Source organism: Gekko japonicus, unplaced genomic scaffold (assembly GCF_001447785.1).
Source record: "Gekko japonicus isolate JY-2015 unplaced genomic scaffold, Gekko_japonicus_V1.1 scaffold82, whole genome shotgun sequence".
In the NCBI taxonomy this organism is placed as follows: Eukaryota; Metazoa; Chordata; class Lepidosauria; order Squamata; family Gekkonidae; genus Gekko; species Gekko japonicus.
In genome coordinates this window covers 633562-654350 of record NW_015174846.1, presented here as the reverse complement: position 1 = coordinate 654350, position 20789 = coordinate 633562, and the positions used below count along the sequence as shown (strand labels likewise).

The 20789-nt window shown below is 43.1% G+C and overlaps 1 protein-coding gene across 2 annotated transcripts in view; it reads right to left on the bottom strand.

The window, feature by feature from the left end:
* Positions 1 to 16421, bottom strand: part of FGF10 (fibroblast growth factor 10) — a 117825-nt gene extending 101404 nt beyond the window's left edge. Inside the window, exons 1-2 of one of the 2 annotated variants that reach the window (XM_015424470.1) lie at positions 16202 to 16421; positions 15098 to 15861 (exon numbers count right to left, since the gene is read on the bottom strand). In XM_015424470.1, coding sequence (XP_015279956.1) covers positions 15098 to 15455 — 358 coding nt within the window. In that variant the 5' untranslated portion in view covers positions 15456 to 15861; positions 16202 to 16421. The other variant, XM_015424468.1, reaches the window with a different exon arrangement.
* Positions 16422 to 20789: the final 4368 nt, after the last annotated feature.

Genomic DNA, 20789 nt, shown 5'->3' with positions numbered 1-20789 from the left:
CCATACACAGAAGCCCAACTCTATCAAAGCTGGGACTATGACCATTTCTGCAGTACAGGCTTACCTCTCTTTACCGACAAGTTTTAAATAACATTTTTTTATTTTGTAAAACAGTGAACATACAAAACATTTAACATTTAAATACCATAGTACAAGATTCAACTTTGGGGCAGTCCTTCAACAGTAGGGCTTTTATGTCTCAGTTTTTCATACTCATACCCACCGCATGTATTCACAGTTACTTGCACTTTGTCATTAATGGTGGCCTTAATTTTTTTGTGCATGCGTGGTGATGTTACAACACAATTGCATTGTCAAAAAAAGGCTTGCTTAATACACACACACTCACCACTATCACGCCAAGTGCACCCTCTCTCCATTCCATCCCCTGGTTCCAGAGCTCTCCCAAACCCACCTCTGACCTCCCAGCTCTTGTTGATGGTCCTCTGGGCTCCTCCGGGTTGATTGCAAGGTCAGGCCATCTCCAGCCTCCCACAATGAACTCCCCGGGTGACTGTGCAAGCTGCGACTTGCAATCGACACATGCCCAGCGGACAAACTTAGCTCCAAGTAAACACAGCCCTAAATCATCTAAGGCTATCATCCGAAGCATCCTTAAGTGCACCAAATGGCTCCGTTTCTTTCTAGATTTTGGCCCCAGACTGGAGCTTGCTAGACAGTCATTTGCCCAAATGGGGGGGAGGGGATTGAAAGGGTCAATGTACTATGATTGGAAGAGGCATTCTTGGTAGCATAGAAAACACTTGTTTCTCCCTTCGCTGTCCTTTCTTCTTAATCCAGTCACATGGATGAAACGGTACTGCCAGTTATGTCCCTACGTTCTAACGCTGCTGTACTGTAATGGGGGGGGGGAGCTCCAGATGACCACCTTGCCAAGGGAAACACTAACACACATTTGCCTTCCCATCTGGAGTTTGCTAGACAGTAATTTGCCCAAGTTGGGGGGACAGCAAATACATATTTGACTTCTGGGAACTGCCAAAGGGAAACTTTTTCTCCATAGCTGCTGTCATCCCACAGCCTAACTTAAAGGCGTCCCTTAGCTCCACCCTGGTAACTACAACATCCCAATGCAACCAATACTATGTTTTATAAAAAATAGCAGATATCTCCGGGACAACCTGGGGGGCGGGGGGGGCAGGTGGTGGAGTGAACACACGTCACTGATAACGCAACAAAAATGGCAGCGCAGCAGGAAAATAAATTCGAATACAAGAATTCCTCACTCAAAAACTGTGAAGTTACGATCTGAAGGGGGGAAAAATCACTGAATTAGTGGATTCTGAAAATGTAGGGTAAGGGGGCACAGCATTTGGATATACTCCTGGGGACGCAAAATTTTGTGCAGCAACTTTCGCACAGTTCCATTATTTAAGAACACGGATGCAGGGATTTGCTCTTCTGTGGAAATGGTATATGATGATTATCCATAATTCTCAAAATAGTCATCTGATTTCTATGAATTAAAAATACTATTATTCCAACTGTATTCTGGAATATGCACCATGATTTCACCAACAGTTAAAAAGAAGACAAAGAGTGAAAGTAGAAACCACTGATAATTTAAATCAGAAAGGTTATATAATTTGGGATTCGAAAAAAGTGTAGAAATGGCAAAGATTCCCCCCCCCATAGAAAATAACTCAAAAACTTTACAGTTCAAACAAACATAAGTGTGTACGTTAAGTGCCGTCAAGTCACTTCCGACTTATGGTGACCCTATGAATTAATTACCTCCAAAATATCCTTGACAGCCTTGCTCAGGTCTTGCAAACTGAAACATAGTTCTACTGATGTAATAATAAGTTTTCCCCCCCAGAGGGTTTCCTCCATTTCCCCCCCATACTGTCCCTCAATTCCCCCCCCCCAGTACTACTGCTCCGCTGGAGTCTGGAATATTTCCAAGCCTTCACATCTCTAAGCAGTGCTAACAGAGAACAGAAGCTTCTGGGTGAGGAAACACAGAAGGAGAACATGAGCAATCAATGGGAACAGAATAAGGAGAACTTCTTTCATGTGTATAGGTGTGTGGGGGAGGTCATGACCTAGGCTGGCGCACTAGAGAACAAACTAACTGTGGTTATTTTTCTTTTGCAGATGTGTATATTAAGACACACTAAACTAGGATACATTTTATTTAATCTATGATTCTGATTTAACCTTTCCTAGTACTGCCAAAGATGTCCTGGGTCAAATACTTATGTAAAGCCATGCCTAAATGCATTGATTATTGTCAAGTAAATGCAGAAGGAAAGTGGCCTTATCTGAACTATGAAAAAGGCAATGCTTTCATAATGACACCATGTCTCTAAACAGGCAATAACTGAAAGCAATGCACAAGTTAAGGGTAGTAAAAAGGCACAGTCCAGTTGTCCACCATACAAGGGAATCCACTTTGAGCATCTTCAATGATTTACTGTTCCAATTAGAACAGAGTGTTCAAAGAAAGAACACCAGTGACCCAGTTTAAAAGCAAAGAACGCCTGTAAAAGCATTATTTAAAATGGATTACTCAAGTCACATTTTAAGCGTGTCCTGTTTCATGGACCACATTTAGTAAATACCTACACCAAAAATATAGCCTTGTTTTAATACTCCATCCACTAAGGAGTCAAATGGAAATACTGGATTTACCCCCTGTTTTGGTTATGTATATATAGAGAGACAGCTATATAATCTGAACTTCGGGAAGGGGAGGAAATCAGATGTTTCTCAGAACGCCTGTTATCCCAATTTATTCCAAAGCCTCGAGGTGGATTCCAACAAGATGAAAATATAAAACAAATAGAAATAAAAAATAAAAAATTAGCACATGACAGTAAGAGCTGCTTTTATTTCAGAAGATCAAAGACGAAGAAGAAACCACCCAAGGTTGGCTCTTCTACCTCACACTATGCAGAAGAATGAGAGGCAGGGGTGCTGTATATTGGTTTACATATGAAAAGGTTGTCCTTCCTCATTCACCCTGTCTAGCTGATTTCTTTCTTTCTAGGTTATAAAAGAATATCTAGAATGTAATACAGAAGAAAGGATCAAACTGGTTTTGCCAAAGGTGACTCTCAAAAACACTAAAGTTCCAGAAATATCAATTCTTGCCCCCAATTACCACCTTCTCTGCCAGACATACCCAAGCTCAAGACTGCTTCTCACACACTAAATTTTTATCAACAATACATCCATATTGTGTCAAGTACAAATGGCACATATTTCTGTTTTGGGTATCCAAGAAGAGACAGTGGAGCCAAAGATGAAAAGATGGTAGTTATATGGTCTGGTGGGTGCCAAGGTAAATGGAGAAAATTGGTCAAGGTGGGGGATGGAAAAGCTGTCACATTCTGGATCCAGGAACACATGAAGGCAGTAGAAGATATTGTAGCAGCAAAGGCTTTAAAATGTACATCTTCTATTAGGGTCGCCAACCTTCAGGTGGCACCTGGAGATCTCCTGCTATTACAACAGAGCTCCAGATGGCCAAGATCAGTTCCCCTGGAGAAAATGGCTGCTTTGGAGGGCGGACTCTATGGCATTACATCATCCTGCTGAGTTCCCTCACCAGGCTCCACCCCCAGAATCTCCAGGTATTTCCCAACTCAGAGCTGACAACCCTCTCTTCAATCCTTGCACAGCAGTTTAAGGTTAACGATCATGGTAACCACTAAAGTGCCATACTGAATTTTATCTGTCATTGAAAAAGATACTCAAATAGGCTTCCAATATTTTTAAAGCATTGAAACATAGTATCAATATCAGAAATATAGTCCAGAACTGAGTAACATTCATTGCCCTGTTGATTTAATAAATGTTATGATTTAAAAATCCTTGACCATTATTTGACAATATCTGACTGGTCAATTGACTGAATCCTTTTCAGCCTGTCAACCCTAAAGAATTTTGCCAGCCAGGCTGCTGAAAACTCAGTAGCTCTATTTTACAAAACAGTGTAGGAAGGCCATTCCACACCAATAGTCATGTCACTATACATAATTCAGGATGGATTTACAAGAATCTCCATATGACATCACTACCACTTTCCTGCAATATGTTTGGTTTATGAAGTTTTATGCAGCCAGAACTGTGTTTCCTCAGAAGTCCTCAGAAGAACTGTGTTACCTCAGAAGTAACCCAGGGCTTATCCCATTTGCCTTCTCAGTTTCCCAACTCAATCACATCCCCCTCTCTCTGGAAGCCTTATTTCACCTGTGAGGGAAAACAGACAGGCATTATACAGATACCTGTCCCCTCCCCTACCCCAGAGATAAAACAGCAGCTGTGAAAGGGAGCAAATGTTGGAGAAAAGCAGCACAGAGGGAAAGATTAACTAACTTTCCTTTCTCATGGCCCCAATCTGGATCAGTTCCCATCTCATGGCTGATCTTAAGCCTGGAGAAAACCACAGTTCTCTGTCGAATGTATATTCAGTGGCAAACCCAGGTTTATTCTTAGTTATTTAGAGTATTTATGTACCTACCCTTCATCCAACAGACTAAAGACCCATGGAGTTCTTATATTACATGGCTGTTACTCCATCGATGAATTCATTATTCACTTATCCATTATTACTTTCCTCCTATTGTTTGACAGAAATTTATCTCGCAGACTATAGTGAGTTTGTTCGTGTCTTATCCCATTTTTAGTGTGACTGAAATTTATCTTACAGACTATTGTGAAAGAGTTTGTCCCATTTTTAGTGGACCAGGAGGAAAAAACAACTCACTTTCTTTCAGAGATCTTCTAAAATATATGACAACTATTTGGCCCATTTTCACTCCTGCAGCTGCATCTTATATCCATATACTCAAATTAAATCCCACTGTGTTCAACAGAACCTTCTGCTGAACTCTAGGGATTTACTTCTGAGTAAATTTCAACATAAATGCAATAATTGGCTACTTCTTTCTAGGTCAAATATGGCCGCCAGAGTCCTTTCCTGAAGAACGCTCTTTATTCAAGTAATATCCATAAGATTAGCCCTGTTGAAATAGTGTGGGACATTCTAGCTCCTTTGGCCTTTGTGTCAGTTTCGTCTTAGGTTGTCAGGGTGATTCTTACCAAATGTTTTCACAGTCATTTCTAGCAGGTGGCTATAAATCAGTTTTATGAAGACAAAGGCTCCTTACAACTGTATATTTTAATAGATTTATGATAAAGCTGTGAGTATCTGTGCAGAGGGTCTGCCCTATGGGAACTAGTAAAGGTAACAGGAGAGTGTCATGTAGACACCAAAGAATACAATCCCTTCCGCATTCATAAATCCCAAATGCCCAGAGTTGTAAGTCACTGGTTATAAATTATAAAGCTGAGCTCCAGGAACAACTGAGACTTAAACGAGAAACCAGTTGGTATAATAAAAAGCATACAGCTTCCCTACTCCGGAAGCAGCAGTATCTATTAGGAGGCAGGACATAATTTCCGATTTTCCCAATAACTATTTTTTAAAACTGTCAACAAAATGCCCTAACCCTTATGGTGGAGGGGGGGGGGGGAATGAAAACCAGTAACACTGGGAAGGATTAGTGTAAGAAAAGCAATTACTGTTTAATATACAAAACCAATCCTCCAAGGAACCTTTAAAATGATCATGCGGAAACCATTTCAGTAGTTTCAACTCCCCAGCACACACACACAGGTCAGTCATTTTTTATTCTGCTTAGGGTCTTAGACATATGAACGGAAAGAACTAAACGCCATTAAAAAAAACTGCACAAGCATAGCACTCAAAACAATTAGAAAATAATAAAAAGGGCAATGGAGAAATGCTCATGAATAACATTCTGCTTAGGAAACAAGATCAGGCAATTTGGAACTCCAAAACCAAAGAAGTGTGGATCCAAAAGCATCCCCATTCACTATTAATGTTCTCCTACAACAGGCATGTTCATAAAGAAATACCGGGTGTATCCTAAGTTGCATCTTCATCACATACTGGATAACGGTAAGAAACAACAGGTGGCCAGTGCCCTATATGAACTAGGAGGGAAATCAGGAACAATATCAATAATTCTTTGTATGCCAGCAGTGATCTCAAGGCACACACAAGGTATTTCTCAGACAATTTTATGGAAAAAGAGGTTCCTCACAGTAAAAAAGGCAGAGCTCACCACTTATATACAACCACCTTTAAAATCAAATGAAACTAAGTGATCACTTCTAAAGTTCCCTCTGAATTTTAAACAGATCAATGGAACTCGAAATGGAACATTTACCATCAATGTATCAGACACTGAAGTCAACAACAAACCAAGGCTTCTTCTGCAGGTACCTATATACTTCTGTTTACTTTAAATTAGGTAATAGCACACAGATTTACCGAGCTTTTTAGCATCGATGTCCCCAACCTTTTTGAGCCTGTGAGCACCTTTGGAATTCTGACACAACATGGTGGATACAGTCACAAAATGGCTGCAACAAAATGACTGTCACAGGAAGTGGTGCCAGCCACAAAATGGCTGCTGCACTTTACCTCCAGTCACACAGTTGAAGATCTTTGTGTTGTGGTGGTAGCTATTGCCAATTTAAAATATCTGCAGAGCCAATAAAATCTCCAGTGAACATTCAGAAGTCATGATGGGCAAAAGCCCACATGGCCCTGCCTAATTTCTAACACACTTGGGGGGATGCCAGAAAAGCTGTTGGCAGGTCCCATGGTTCTTATGAGCACCATGCTGGGGATCCCTAGACCTCTGCATGTCATTAACACTCACAGCAATTCCTCTATAGAAAACAGACTTAGGAAGGGGACAATTTGACAGGAGAAAGGTGCATGGATGATTGGGCTGAATTCTTCCCCATCCCTTGGGATTTACCCCCCAACCAAACCAGGCTTTTAATGTTGTATATTGACTCCTGCAACTGGCTTAGGGGACGTTAGCTGCAATACAACAGTGGTAGGAAGGGAAAGATTGTTCATTAACATTTTCTCCCCAAGAGACTTTTCCTTATTATTGTTCTGTTACATATATAACGTGCAAAACAAAACAACAAAAAACCCTATATTGACTTCCTAGATTATTTCCAGTTACTTTCGATTTAGGCAACTTTGTATGCACGGGTTGCATTCTTCATGGCACTTGCATGAGTGCTACCGTGATGCTTTGGTTACAATATAAGACTAGGACTGCAGAAACCAACGTTCAAATCCCCACCCACCTATGTACTTCAAAACATTGTTGTGAAGACACAATGGAAAAAGAGCCGAGCATGTTCTGACTTTCTCGGAGGGACCAAACTGACCTAAATCAGGGGTTCCCAAAATCTGTTGAGCCTGTGGGATTCTGAAAGCAGACACTGGACACCACCACAAAATAGCTGCTGAGTGGCACAGCTGACCACAAAATGGCTGTCATGGGACCTGGGCCACCCCAAGTCAAGTGTCCTGTTAGGATACAGTAGCTGTTCCCAAAAGGGTGTTTCCCACAGACATTAATGGGAGTCTTCCTCACCTTCTTGTCCTAATGAGATGGAGGAAAGCCAGGATTGGCTCCTTGGTTTGTGAAACAGATGCTTTGGGGAAGAGGGAACTGGGCACCAGGAACCAGATTGGTGGGTGCTGTAGCACCCAGAGGCACCACATTGGGGATCACTGATCTAGATCGACAGCCTTACGCCATATGCCTCGTATACACACTCCTAAGGAACGTTCAAAGCTTAATTCCAAAAGATGAAATGCATGGTTGCCTTACTGAGGATTAACATTCCCTTTCTATATACACATCCATATAAGAATGCCAAATGACCCCAAATCTGGTCCTTTTTTTCAGTTCTGCACATTACTGTGGGGTTAGTTCCTCCCCAGACCTTGCTTGGGTACTCTCTGGGGGAATGCTGAACCAGCAGTACTCTAACGCTTACCCTTTGACTGTTATTTCACACATGTTAGCAGTCATCACCAGGGAGAGACTTACAGCTGCTTTATTCACTCCTGGAATCAGCTTCTCAGGCCCAGCTTTTTTTCAGAAGACCCTTTGCAGCTGCAACACTGAGGTAAGCCTGAGAGCCGAATGGATAAGTTTCAGGGCAAAGCTCTCACTGCAAAGAAAATAAAACAAAAACCACTCCACCCAACCCGTATCTAGTGACAGATATACTCCAGCACCGCTAAATTATGCAAGCTGTCCCAGGCTTTTTGACAGTACCGCCATCATTCACCCCCCGACTCCTATTATCTTAAAGGTATAGGAAAGGCTGAGGTAATAGCACTATGTAATCAAGTTGGGAAACATCTGCCAAAGTAAACCTTTATTTAGTGCTTAATATACAGAATTTATAGACCTAACCTGCTATTGAAATGAATCTTGTTTAAGCTACTTAGCAAGTGATTCCTGGTTAGCTTCCCATCCAGCTGTTTATTCTGAGTCACTCTCTGCAACCCTAAGCCTACTTAGAAAGGAAGGCCAAAAGAGCTCAGGCTCAGAGTAAAATGCAACACCAGGCAGGCAAGAATAAATTACCCATATGGCACTGCACGTGCCCTGAGACTAATTTAAACAGGTCCTTCAGCTCCTACATATACAATGTTAGTGTGCCAACTGAATGCTCACCATGGTTAGAGATGCCTAGTGTACTAGCACGGCACATGCAAGCAGTGTACCAGTTTAAATAGGACATTGGCATCCAAATGTAATTGAGCCTCAATGGAACCTGCTTCTGAATTAACATGTTTTGTCAGGGCTGATCTCTTTCAAGCTTTGACAAGGAAGCTGTTTTAAACTGAATATGAACAGCTTCTTTAGCTGTTTTACCAGGGATCTTTTTTTAAAAAATCCATCTTTGAAATTTCTTAACTTTCTTAAAAGTTAAATTTCAACCAAAACCATTGAAATTTAGTGATGGGAATGGTGCCCAATGCAACCAAAGTTAAGTTTTTCAAAAGGCAAGCTACACACACTTTTTAACCTTCTCAATGAACTCTAGGAAAGGTGTGCTTAATGTTTGTGCTTAATTTTGTCTGGTTCGCACAGGTACTTAGCTATATTAATTATACTTACTGTGCATGGCAAAGTCATTTTCCCGTTGATGATGTCAGACTTTAATACTAAATTAATATTTAGTATAACCATATATTTTTTTATCTATTTGGAGCACCGTAGTACTACTGGTAGCTTGATTTCAGTTTCTGACAAGCTTTGTGCTAAACACAGAACGGCAAAGTGAAACACAGGAACCTGGAGATGTGGACATAATCTAGCTTTTCCCCTAATATCAGTGGAACCTAAATTGCTTAGTAGTGACTGGATCTTACCCACTGATTGTAACTGAACTTAAATTCTAAGTATTTCAAACACACCTATTTGTGAATACATCCTTACTAACTCAGCCACAGACAAAAAAGGTATAATAAATTAGGGCTCTCAAGTAGACAATTCAATGACTGCAAAGTCTCATCAAATGTCAGGCATCATGAAGCAATATGTACGTCACCAAGACAACGGACTACCACTTTAACAAGGTACCATATACTGACAAACCTCAAGACAGCCCAAGAGTTACAGTAACTTCCCATTCATCCCTCCCAAGGGAGGCTGAGGGCCAAACCAGACCACAGTTCTTTATGTGTTAATTCACAGCCCCAGGCTGCTGCTTGGAAGATAGGAAAAGGGTCACTGGGAAAAGGGCTTTTTTTTTTAACCCTTCCTTCTCTTCCATAACGTAAAACACTTCTCCAAAGCTTCAAGTTGGCTTTGTGGGAAAAGACTCAGGAGTCCAAACCTATTTTAGCCCTACAGTCGCTGCTTTGGAGGAGCCTTTTAAATTGTGGAAGAGCATGAAAATAAAAGATCATACTCTTCCCTGAATATTCAGAGCAAGCTGACTGAGGCTACAAATTAGCATTTTTTGAAAAAGCCCCAATGTACAAGTGGATTCTTTTTCTTGCAAAGGTCAGTCTGTTCTTTACAATGTGCCTCATGCACAGCTTTCACACAGTTCTTATCATACGGAACACTCTATGGAACGTACTCTTATGTCACCGGAAAGAGCTCACAATGATTATACGGAGACCCTGGTAATCAACGCAGTACACTGCTCTGCACTACACTCACCTTTAAGAAAAATGCAAGACATTTTGGCCACTGAGGCTGAAAGTCCAGTGTGCCCCTTTCCCACAGATGTACAGACAGGCAATGGACAGTACTGTGTCCCCAAGCAGCATTCCACATCTCCTGTCTGAAAAGTCTGCATCACTGTGTCTCATAGTAGGATTGGATGAGAAGCACCTGCCACGGGAACGTCATTTGCAATGGACTCCACGGGAAGCACATACCATATAGATGGGCTCCAAAATCAATGGTCCACCATCTGCTACTGTCCAGTTTCCCTGCATATTTCTTTAGAGGATCATACCAGGGTTCAGTATTGGCAGTACGGCCAGAAAGGCTGGAGAAGCAGAGCAGGCAAATATTTTGTTTCCTGTGCTGACTTCTCAAAATCAAGAGAGGTTTGGTACGTGGAGTCAGGCACCTACGAGTTACAGATCATTTAAGCCTAAGGTACAATCCCACCCTGTTCCACCTGCCACCACATTGCAGCCTCACACAAGAAGCACAGATGCTTTCCGGAGTATCACCTGCCCATGCTTGTTGGAAAACCCAACAGATATAGTACCAAAATGAGAAAGTACCCAAATTGTCTCTTATATCAGCCCCAAGCATGGCAAGATGAAAATTCATAATTACGATGCCGTTCTCAGTACTCATTCTCATGAATGCATGGATTCCTGTAGAAACATATAGACTCTTGGACTTCTGTATCTTGGGGCGGAAGCTCTCCATGATCCCAACCTCACAGTTATCTGCCAAGCTAAAGACATATCTAGCCAAGGTTTGCTGCATTCTCATTCTGATAAAACTCCAATCCCACAAAGCAGATGCAGGAATTCTATGCTATGTACTACAACCATAGCCTGTGTGATGGTGGCAGTAGAAACCACACATAACATTGTACCTTCTGTTCTGCTCCCAAGAACAGTCTGCTATGCTGGTCTTAATACACAGCTGCTGTTTAGTATAGTGATTTGGAGAATAAAATGGGGACTCCTTGTGAAGAACTTCAATGTGGCTACAAGAGGATGCATGCTATGGCCTCCCTACAATATTGTTGTAAAGATTTTGTTTGAGCATTGAGCATGACGGGGGGGGGGGCTACCTGATGAATGAATCCTTTTATGAAAAATAACATTCTTGCATTGGTGCTCCACCCTGGCCTGGGTGGCCCAGGCTAGCCGAACCTCATCAGATCTCGGAAGCTAAGCAGGGTTGGCCCTGGTTAGTACCTGAACAGGAGATCACCAAGGAAGTTCAGGGTTGTTCCGCAGAGGCAGGCAATGGCAAACCACCTCGGAATGTCTCGTACCAAGAAAACCCTATGGAGTCGCCATAAGTCAGCTGCAACTTGATGGCAAATTTCATATATACACACACAGAGGAGCTCCTGAAAGTTTAAACTTGCCCTGTTCCCATGCCTTTACCAGCAGTCTGACACACAGAAGTTTAACAGGTAAAACTTTTTTTCCATTACTTTATTTCCATGATAGAAGTAACTTCAGTTTCTGCATGGTAGGCGCACTGTTAAAGCACAGTTTTTAAAAAAAGCAAAATAATAGAAGCAATCCTGTTCCCACACTCTTTTTGCAGAAGTACTGTAGCAGAAATACTGATAACAACAAAGCACCTTTTTACTCCCTCTTGGCTGATGGCGCAACAGGTTGCTACATTTATTCGTAAACTAGTCCAAGCCTTTCTCCCTAGAAATAATTCATGAAAAACAAAGAGCACCAGAACTGCATGCTGGATCACACTGAAGTGATATCTAAGCCAACATTATCTTATCCTCAAGAGTGGCCAGTCTCTGGAAATCTCCCAAGCAGGGCATGAATTTGACAGTCCACCCCAGCACTGGTACTCAGAGATGAAGATTCAATTTAACTATCATGACTAACAGCATCCTCTATGTATGTGTCTAATATGTTAGAAGAAAAGCACTATCTTGCAGCAACTGAATACCATACCTGAACAATGCATGTATTAAGCGAAGCCAAGTTGGTTCCATTCAGCTCTGGAAGGTTAAACCCAAATCTTAATACCATGATAAAAGAGGGGGGGGGACTTATCAGGAGACCTGCAGCTTACTTCTAGCATAAGGTGACAACAGACAGCAACAACTTTAGGATAAAACTAAAATACCCCAGGGAAAATCCTACAAAAAGGGGAAAGCAGGCACAACTCCAAAAACCTGCACTTTCCACAGAAACAGCAGCCAGCTCTGTGCTGGAATACAGCAAACCGAATAAGGGTAACAGGAACCAATAACAGAGGCCTGCGTCATATGTCACAGTTGACATATGGAACACTCAGTATGCATGTAGTTCTACCCCCCCCCCTTTGTAACAAGGGGACCACTCTACAACAAAAAAGGATGCACAGCTGGGACTAGGTAGATCCGGGGGGGGGGGGGGGGGGAGAACACCATGTCACTGTCTCTATACGGAACCCCCAAGAGTGCCAAATGCAACTCAAGGGAATCTTGAATTTGCTAAACCTCATATACGTTAGGTTAAGGGGGCCCACACCAGGCTGCCTTGACAGCCTCTAAAATCTAGGTACCAACACAATGTGTAGCCACGTCTTTCACAAAGAAGACAGAGATGAAAGGTGGTTATCCAGTTCGTTTCTTCATCACAACCCTGCAAAGTAGGTTCAGCTGAGAAAAATCTTCAGCCCGCAACTTCCCCAGCAAACTTTGTTGCCCAAGCAAATATTTGATCCCAAGTCTCCCAGGTCCAAGGGTGTCCTCTACACCATACCAGTTATGTTTTTAAAATGGTCTTGTTTCTACTGCAATCCATGAAACAGGTACCCCAGAAAAATCTTTGTTGTAAGACTGCGTCTCCATTTTTCACAAAAACGTAAAATCAACATCAGGAATATAGTAGCTCCTTAACAGATCATGTACAGCACAGATCAACGTATGATAACTGATACCAGGCCACATGAGCAGAGAATACAGAGTCAGGTGTACTAAACGGGCCACCATGCAAGAACTCAACATCGTTAAAGTTCAGCTGTTTTAACCAGCTACACATAAACAGACAGTTTGTTTTCTTTAAGATTCAGTACTTTCCACAGTTCCTAGAGTGGGTGATCAGTGTAGCAGGATATTTCCTTTTTAGCTCACACACATGGAGGTCACAAATTCGAATCCTACACTGGGAGCCATGGGGGGGGGTATGCCTTTAAATATTTCTTCAGCCCCAATACAGGAGACCTGAGTGTAAATAAACTGTGAGGTAAAATGATTAAGGCCAATCTCTGTATCTGACCCTAACTTACCTTACATCCCTTATGGGGATATTGTTTCGGAACATAATGTGAGGAAAACCTCAAGGTCTGCCAACCGGAGCTTCTTAACGCAAAAACAGAGTTTAAACATGATAAGAAATGAAACAAAAAGCTACCTGCATCCCAGAGAACAGCTAGCAGCAATTCAACCAGCTTATTCAAACATATGAAACACATGGGGGCTAACAGTGCTGTTGCTAAGCCTTTACACTCTTGTAAGCCCATGGACTTCACTTGACTTGAAAGGGTGGTAATTCTGGTCAGGACTGCACTGCAAATCACCCAACCAGCTAGGTCTCTCTCCCCCCCCCCCTTTGTCTTGCAAGGATGGAGTCACTTAAAATTACAATGAAAGAGCCTGTGATTTACTGCAGTTACTTATACTGAGACTGTGCAGGCGAAGAAAAGTGACTTGAAGGCTACAGTTCCCCAATTCTGCCCATGAAAAAAAGTCAAACATGACTTTTACTTTACATATATTATATATCGACCCTCTCTCTCTCTTTTTTAAAGAGAAAAAGGGGGGACAGAGAGATGTGTGTGAGGTCTGGGTGACTGGATGTAGCCCCAGATGTTTACAAGGCTCTCTCAGGGCTGCAACATGAGACCCCTTAGCCGGGGGGGGGGGGGGGGGGGGGTCTGACAGAACACCACTAAAGCAGCATATATGTGTTATTTGACAATGCAGACCATGAAGACAGGATTAAAGACCAGGGATGCAAGAAGCACATGCCTGTGTTTTAAAATGTTAAGACTTCATGAGTGGCCAGCCATTAAGCTAGCAAAATAGGGAGAGGAAAAAAGATAAAAGGGGAAACCTGTCTTTTTAGCGCAGAGGGTGAGTCTACGGGGAGAAGCGAGGACTTTCAGCCAGTTGCCTCCCCCCCACACACACACCCTTTTTTTAAAGGATTGCTCCAAACTTCAAAATCATATCTTTTGCAAGTATATTTCTTCAGGTCAAGGCACTCTAAGAGTTTCCCCAATGCTCCTGACCTGCTGATCTGACACATCTTCAAGAACCAACATGAGACACACTGCTTTTGAGTTCAAGTTTGCACAAACCAGATACCATAAGAGCCTGAAATTAAGCAACTGGCAACTTCACTCTTCCTGCCTTCCCAACCCATTTTCTCCCTCCTATCCTGGGTGCTTGATTCAAGCCAGAATAAATACACCACAGATTTGCATTTGCAGAAGTGATGCTTTGGACATAGCAGGGGGGGTGGGGAGATGCAATACTCCCTGTTCATTTCACCCTCTCCCTCCAAAAAAAAAAAAATGACTGCAAGGACCAGCAGTTTCAAATAGTACAGTCCAAGGAAGAAGGCCAGCCTAAACTCATTTATTTCCCAGGGCTCAGACTGGAGTAACTCTATATAGGGCTGCACTGGAGAGCACAGGATTGCACTGGGACACCCCCCCCCGCCCACCCCCCACCCCCAATTGCCCAACAAATTAAAGTGGTCGCAAAGGAATTTGTGCAAAACTTCATTGGAGTGGAGACCAGGCAGATACTGAGGGAGGCGGGGCGAATTAGGGGTTCTGTAAAATTTCATTTCGAGACAGAAGTCACCCATCCCAGTACTCAAGCTTCCGGGATGTGCGCGAAATTCCACGACAGGCGGCGGTGCCTCTGGGCATAAGCAGAGCGCCCCCCCACCTCAGGCACTGGGCAAAGCCTAGGCAGCCCCTTGTAAGTCTTTCGCAGGAAGGCGACGCGAGAAAGTAACGGTTCTACTCACTGTCCGGGCAGTCTTGGCTCTTGGTGCCGCTGACTTTCCCGTTCGGCTCAATCCGAAGGAAGAACTTGTTGTAGGAATAGAGCTTCCTCCAGTGCACGTCTCCGCTGAGGTGATAGTAGCTCCGCACGTGTCTCCCGGCGCTGGCAGGAGAGGAGGCGGAAGACGACGAGGAAGAGTTAGTGGCCTTGGGGAGCGGCGTGTCCCGGCCGGGCTCATGGCAGGGCAAAGCCAGCGCGGACATCCAGAAGAGGAGCACCACGAAACAGCAGCAACCGCAGGAGAAGGAGGAAGAGGAGGAGGAGGCAGGCAGGTGGGCGAAGGCGGCGGCGGCACCCTGTGTCAGTCTCCATTTGCACATTGTCCTGAAGCTCTGGGCGCTGGAGAGTGCCTCATGAAAAGAAACATACTGGAAGGGTGAGCCGCGGGGAGAGGCGAGGGGGCAGCTGAGGGGGTGCGCGCCCGCTTAACGCCCGCGGAGCTGTGATCTGGCCTGAAGGGACGGCGCCGACATCCATGCCGCAGGGGGCCAAGCGCTCCAGAAGACGGCGGCTCCCCCACCCCCTTTCCCTCTGGGTTGCCGGCTCTCTCCTGTGCCTTTATTAATCCTTCAAGTCAAGAAGAAAAAAGTTACAGTTTTCTGGGCGGACGGGAACCGTCTGTTGCTTTGCAGATCCCCCCCCCCCAAAAAAAACTCCTGTTTCGGGGACGAGATCAGTTCTCTCTCCTCCGCACTGCCGGCTGCACCATCCTCGAGGCAGGAAAGTCTGAAAAGAGAGAGAGAGATGACAGGAGAGTGAACAACAACATGAAGACAACCCCCCCCCCCCCAAAAAAAAAGATCTGGGGGGGGTATGAGAGCAGACGGAGGGGGAATCACCCTATTGCTTCTGCACCTTAAGAGGCGAGAACCACGGGTCCAGCGAGTGACAGGAAAACGTTGCTCCTCTTCCTCTCGGAATCCTCTAGAAATAAACCTCTATATATTCAAGATAGATATTTTTAAAAAAAAAAAAAAAGTGGGGGAGACAGCGAAACCGAGCAACCCGCCCCCTTCAGGTTCCCAACAGGTTGGAAGCCGTATCCTAAATGCTAGAGATTACAAACCCGAGAGGTGAGACGTGCCTCTGGTGGGCAGGTTTTATTTGCAGGGGGTCAAGCAGCGGCGCTGGGACATCTGAAACCCTTTTGCGAGTTGCAGCGAGCAAGCGCCTGCTGGGAGAGAGCGAGAGCCTCCAGGATCTGCCCTTTCCCCCACCCCCACCCCTTCCTCTCCTACAACAGCAGCAGCAACGCAGCTAATTGCTCCTCTCGCAGTTCTTCTGCAATGATCTGCTGGCCACCAGCATGGCTTGGAGACTCATGCTTTACTAATTTCCCTGTCTTCCAGGCTCAGCCAATCCCCTCTAGGGAGCCCCCCTCCTCCGCCTCCTTTTCTCTCTCTCTCTCTCTCTTTTTAACTTGTTTTCTAGAGAAGGATTTTTATTTTATTTTTTTGGCAGTGAGTACTTAAGAGCCACCTGGTGCTTGTTGCTTTCCTGACTCTCTCTCTCTCTTTCTCGCTCCCCCCTCTAAAGAAAGGGGAGGTGGGATTGGAAAGAATATGTAGCGCAGACCGACCCTGCAAAAGCAGTTTATACGCTGGTCAGAGAGAATATAAAAAGAGAGAGAGAGAGAGAAAGGAAACATAATTAGGTCCTTTTGCTCTCCTTTCCTCTGCCAGCTTCCACGGAGGTCTCCCGCTCTCGCTCCCCCCCCCTCCTTATTTTAAATGAATCTATGATTTCTCGCTTCCGTTGCTGTAATTGGTGTGCGTGTGAGTGCGGAAATCACACTTTAAATCACACTTCCTTTTGGAGTTTCCCAAGATTTATCACTTCCAAACTGGCCTTGAAATAATAAGATCCCTTAAACGATCACTTTCTAATTGCTGATTCACTTACCCAATCACGAGTTTGACTTCGAAAGAAAATAAGGGGACTTCAGGTAGGGGAGAACTTAGGTTGGCACTGCAAAGGTTTATCCATAAAGTCTGTCATATTATTATTTGTTGTTGTTATTAATGCAATTGCTTTTGCCAGAAAGGGGCACATTTTCCAGTTTGAAAAACCTTTTTTCCCCAAAGCCATCTATTGTTTTTGAAGGGCGCCTAATGATTTATTTGTCACAGAAGGTGCTGTTATTATCCACCCTTCCCAGTGAATTTGTCATGTTTCACAAGGAATATCATGACAGATATACTAGGCTGTCTTCCTGTGCTGATCCCTGTTGTTGCCAATGCTTAACAGGCTTCCAAGTGAATGTGCCAAATGTATACCTTTCTCAATGCTAAGGAATGCCTCTCTTCAGATAGTTTCTCAGGATCTGTGAGGCTGCCCCACTGCAAGAGAGTTTTTGTAGCAGGAGGACACGAAAGTGTGTCTTGGCATTTGCCAGCATAAAATAAGGATTGCAACATGCAAGGCAACGGGTTATTATTTCATGTTCTAAACGAACGCTACAGAGGAAAAATTAGCCCTCTAAATAATGAAAAAAAGAATTGGATTCGCTTGTATGTAAACACAGAGTTTGCTTGGAAGAAGTATAATCTAAAGAAAATGCTGATCAATGGAATGCAATGGAAAAACAGCCAAGGCATTATATATTGTGCATTTGGAATCAATCTTCCCTTAACTAGCAGAGCATACATACAGAACAAATAGTTCTCAGATTGGATTGATTCATTAGGTTGGACTGCAGAGTTTATTGGTAATGCAGCAGTAGAAAATTAGAAATGATTTTCTTCAATTATGATGCGTGCTCCCTCACCAGAGTCAGTTCTGAAATTTATGGCCTTTGATTGTGGAAGAAGGCATTTAAATAGCCTTTAAAATGAAAAAGAAAAGTTTTGTGGCTGGAATCTGTGTGTTTTCTTACATTGTTTGTGCCACTCCAAAATATTTCTTCTTCATATTTGAAGCATGCACTCAGTGCCTTGGAAGAATGTGTTGTGCTAGGATATTTTTGAGGTCTTGGTTTAAAGACAAGGGGAGAGAGGGATCGTAAAGCATTTGTGCCAAGTACAGTTATGCAGTTGCATAGAGGAACCAGAAATGATGCCTGCTGTCACCTGTTTATCTCACTGAGATGCATAGCTAACGGTGCAACCCTAAGCAGACATACACTGTTCTGAGCCAACATTACCTTCAATGGACTTAGAAGGATATAACTCTTCTTGGGCTTGCACTATAGATCTGTGATATAAGAGAAGCATTTCAGCGCAAAGAACAGGTTGACCCCATTTGTAAAACATTATTCCCCCTTTATGCTGGGAAAGATTGAAGGTCAAAGAAGATGGGGACGGCAAAGGATGAGATGGTTAGACAGTGTCATAGATGCAACGAACATGAAATTGAGCCAACTTCAGAGGACGGCGGAAGACAGGAAGGCCTGGCGTGATCTGGTCCATGGGGTCGCAAAGAGTCGGACTCGACTGTGCGACTGAACAACAACAACAACATTCCCCCGATCTGGAGACAAAAAACTTCTACACAACTGTTGCAGACCAGACAACTCTCTTTCTCACAATAAGGGCCAGTATCAGCGTACCCTGTGGCATGGCAGCTTCTAGGACAGGTCAACTGATGCCAGTCTCTTGCCCACGAGCCTTCCCTGCTGTGTGCTTGCCTTCCCCCTATCTGCTTGGTGCTCCACCACCCATCCTCCCTGCTAGGTGCAGCACCCACCATAACTGGGGAAGGGCATACAAGTGGTAGTATAGAGGCATCATTTTTGGCAGCAACAATGGTGGCTCTCCCCAGCCCCACTCTACCTGGTGCCATCAGAAAAAGGCCATGTGGGAGGAAGGACAAATAGGCAGGCAGGTGGACAGGAAGGGGGTGCCAGTCAATGGTGGCAGGCAGGAAAGGGGGGGAGAAGAGGACCCCCGGGGGCCAGTCATTCTCTCTCAACCTCACAGAGCTGTTGTGTGGAGGAGGGAAGAACAGACATGTAAGCAGTTTTGGTATCCATTGGGGAGAAAAGCATGGTATAAATATATCAAATAAGCATGGTATAAGTTTATCAAATAAAATAAGTTGCATCTTTTGGTACTTGTTTCCATTAAAGGCCACTAGTAAGACACACTAGTTGCACAAAACTCCCACTGTATTGGAGCCATTATATTAAAAAAAAATAAACGATGAAATAATACATGCACGATGAAAGGTTTGAAATATTGGCACATAGTTCTTGGTGTTTGGAGATTAGGATCCGGAAGACTGAGAGTCAAATCCCCACTCACCCATAAAGCTCACTGGGTTATCCTTCTCTCAGCCTGATTTACCTCACACCGTGTTGTGACGACAAAATTAGAAGGGAACCATGTATGCCACTCTTACCTCATTGGATGAAGGGTGGGATAATAATAGATAATTATTAATAATTACCATAGTAGTCTCAGTTATGTGCATGTTTATTCCAAATGGACCACTGATTTAAATGAGACTTCCAAGGTGCATTCAGTTACAGCTTTGATTTGCAGGGTGCAGTTAAATATCGGGTGGAAAAGAATGTTTTGAAGGATTAATGAAGTTAAAAAAACTTTCAACTTTTTAAAGAACCAGCCAATTTGTTGTTTGCAAATGTTTTTTCTTAGATTCTGTTTGTAGCATTCCCTCTTTTGCATGACTGAAAAGTTCTATTAAAAAACAGTCTTAGAAACTATCCTATTAAATCTCGTTACAGCAAGTACAATATTTGGTGAAGAAGAACTCATGGGCTCCTTTTTTCTCTATACTGTGTGATGACAGGATGGGCACTTACAAACAGAGGCCCAATGAAAAACTGACATAGCTTTTTAGATTACATCTCATTCCTTTTTTCCTACTTTCTGTATAGCCTTTCTTTTACAGCACAGTTGAATCCCTAAGTACCCTACTACTTTCTATTGTTAAGCCCCCTCTTAGGTTAGCCTGAAAAAGCCTGAGAAAAGTTCCAGAGGAAAGATGTACTATTTAACGGAATTCAATCTGTCCCAATAGATCTGAATCACTAACATAAATGTATGAATGTAGATTATATCTCTGTAATGAGGCCTGAATCATTCTCAGTTACTTCAAAGGATTGAAACCCAACCTTCCTTTTTAGCAGCAACAATCAGACCTTAATGGGTTCCTTTATTAATTGTTCCCCCTGCTAGGTTTGAAAAGGAGCTATCTTCAGTGCAGGTCCTAAATTAGAAGAGGTACCTGCTACTTCTAAAATTGTAATTCCCTCACTCTCTTCCTTTAAGACCTTTTAAATGTGCAAGTAATTCATCCAGACGCATGATTATAAATTTTTGGTAACACTGAAGCATCCCCATTTTGGAAAACTCAGAATATAAAGTAGAAAAAGGACAGTGCTCTTTCACGCCATCATTTTAAAAATTATTATTTCTTGGAGGGAAATAAATCAGCCTAAATTCTACACTCTTCACAATGCCATATTTCCTTGTGTGTCTGTGTTTCATTTTTATGACCCTTTAACTTAATTAAATTATATTCCTGTCATCTATATTGATTTAATAAAAGTAACATTTTTTAAAATCTTGTATGTATAAACAAAGAACAGTCAGACCCAGATGCTGTTATTTAGCTACCTACTGAGATGCAGCTACAATTGATTTGAAACACATAGCACACAACAGTGAACATTTTTTTCTTTCTTATTTAGG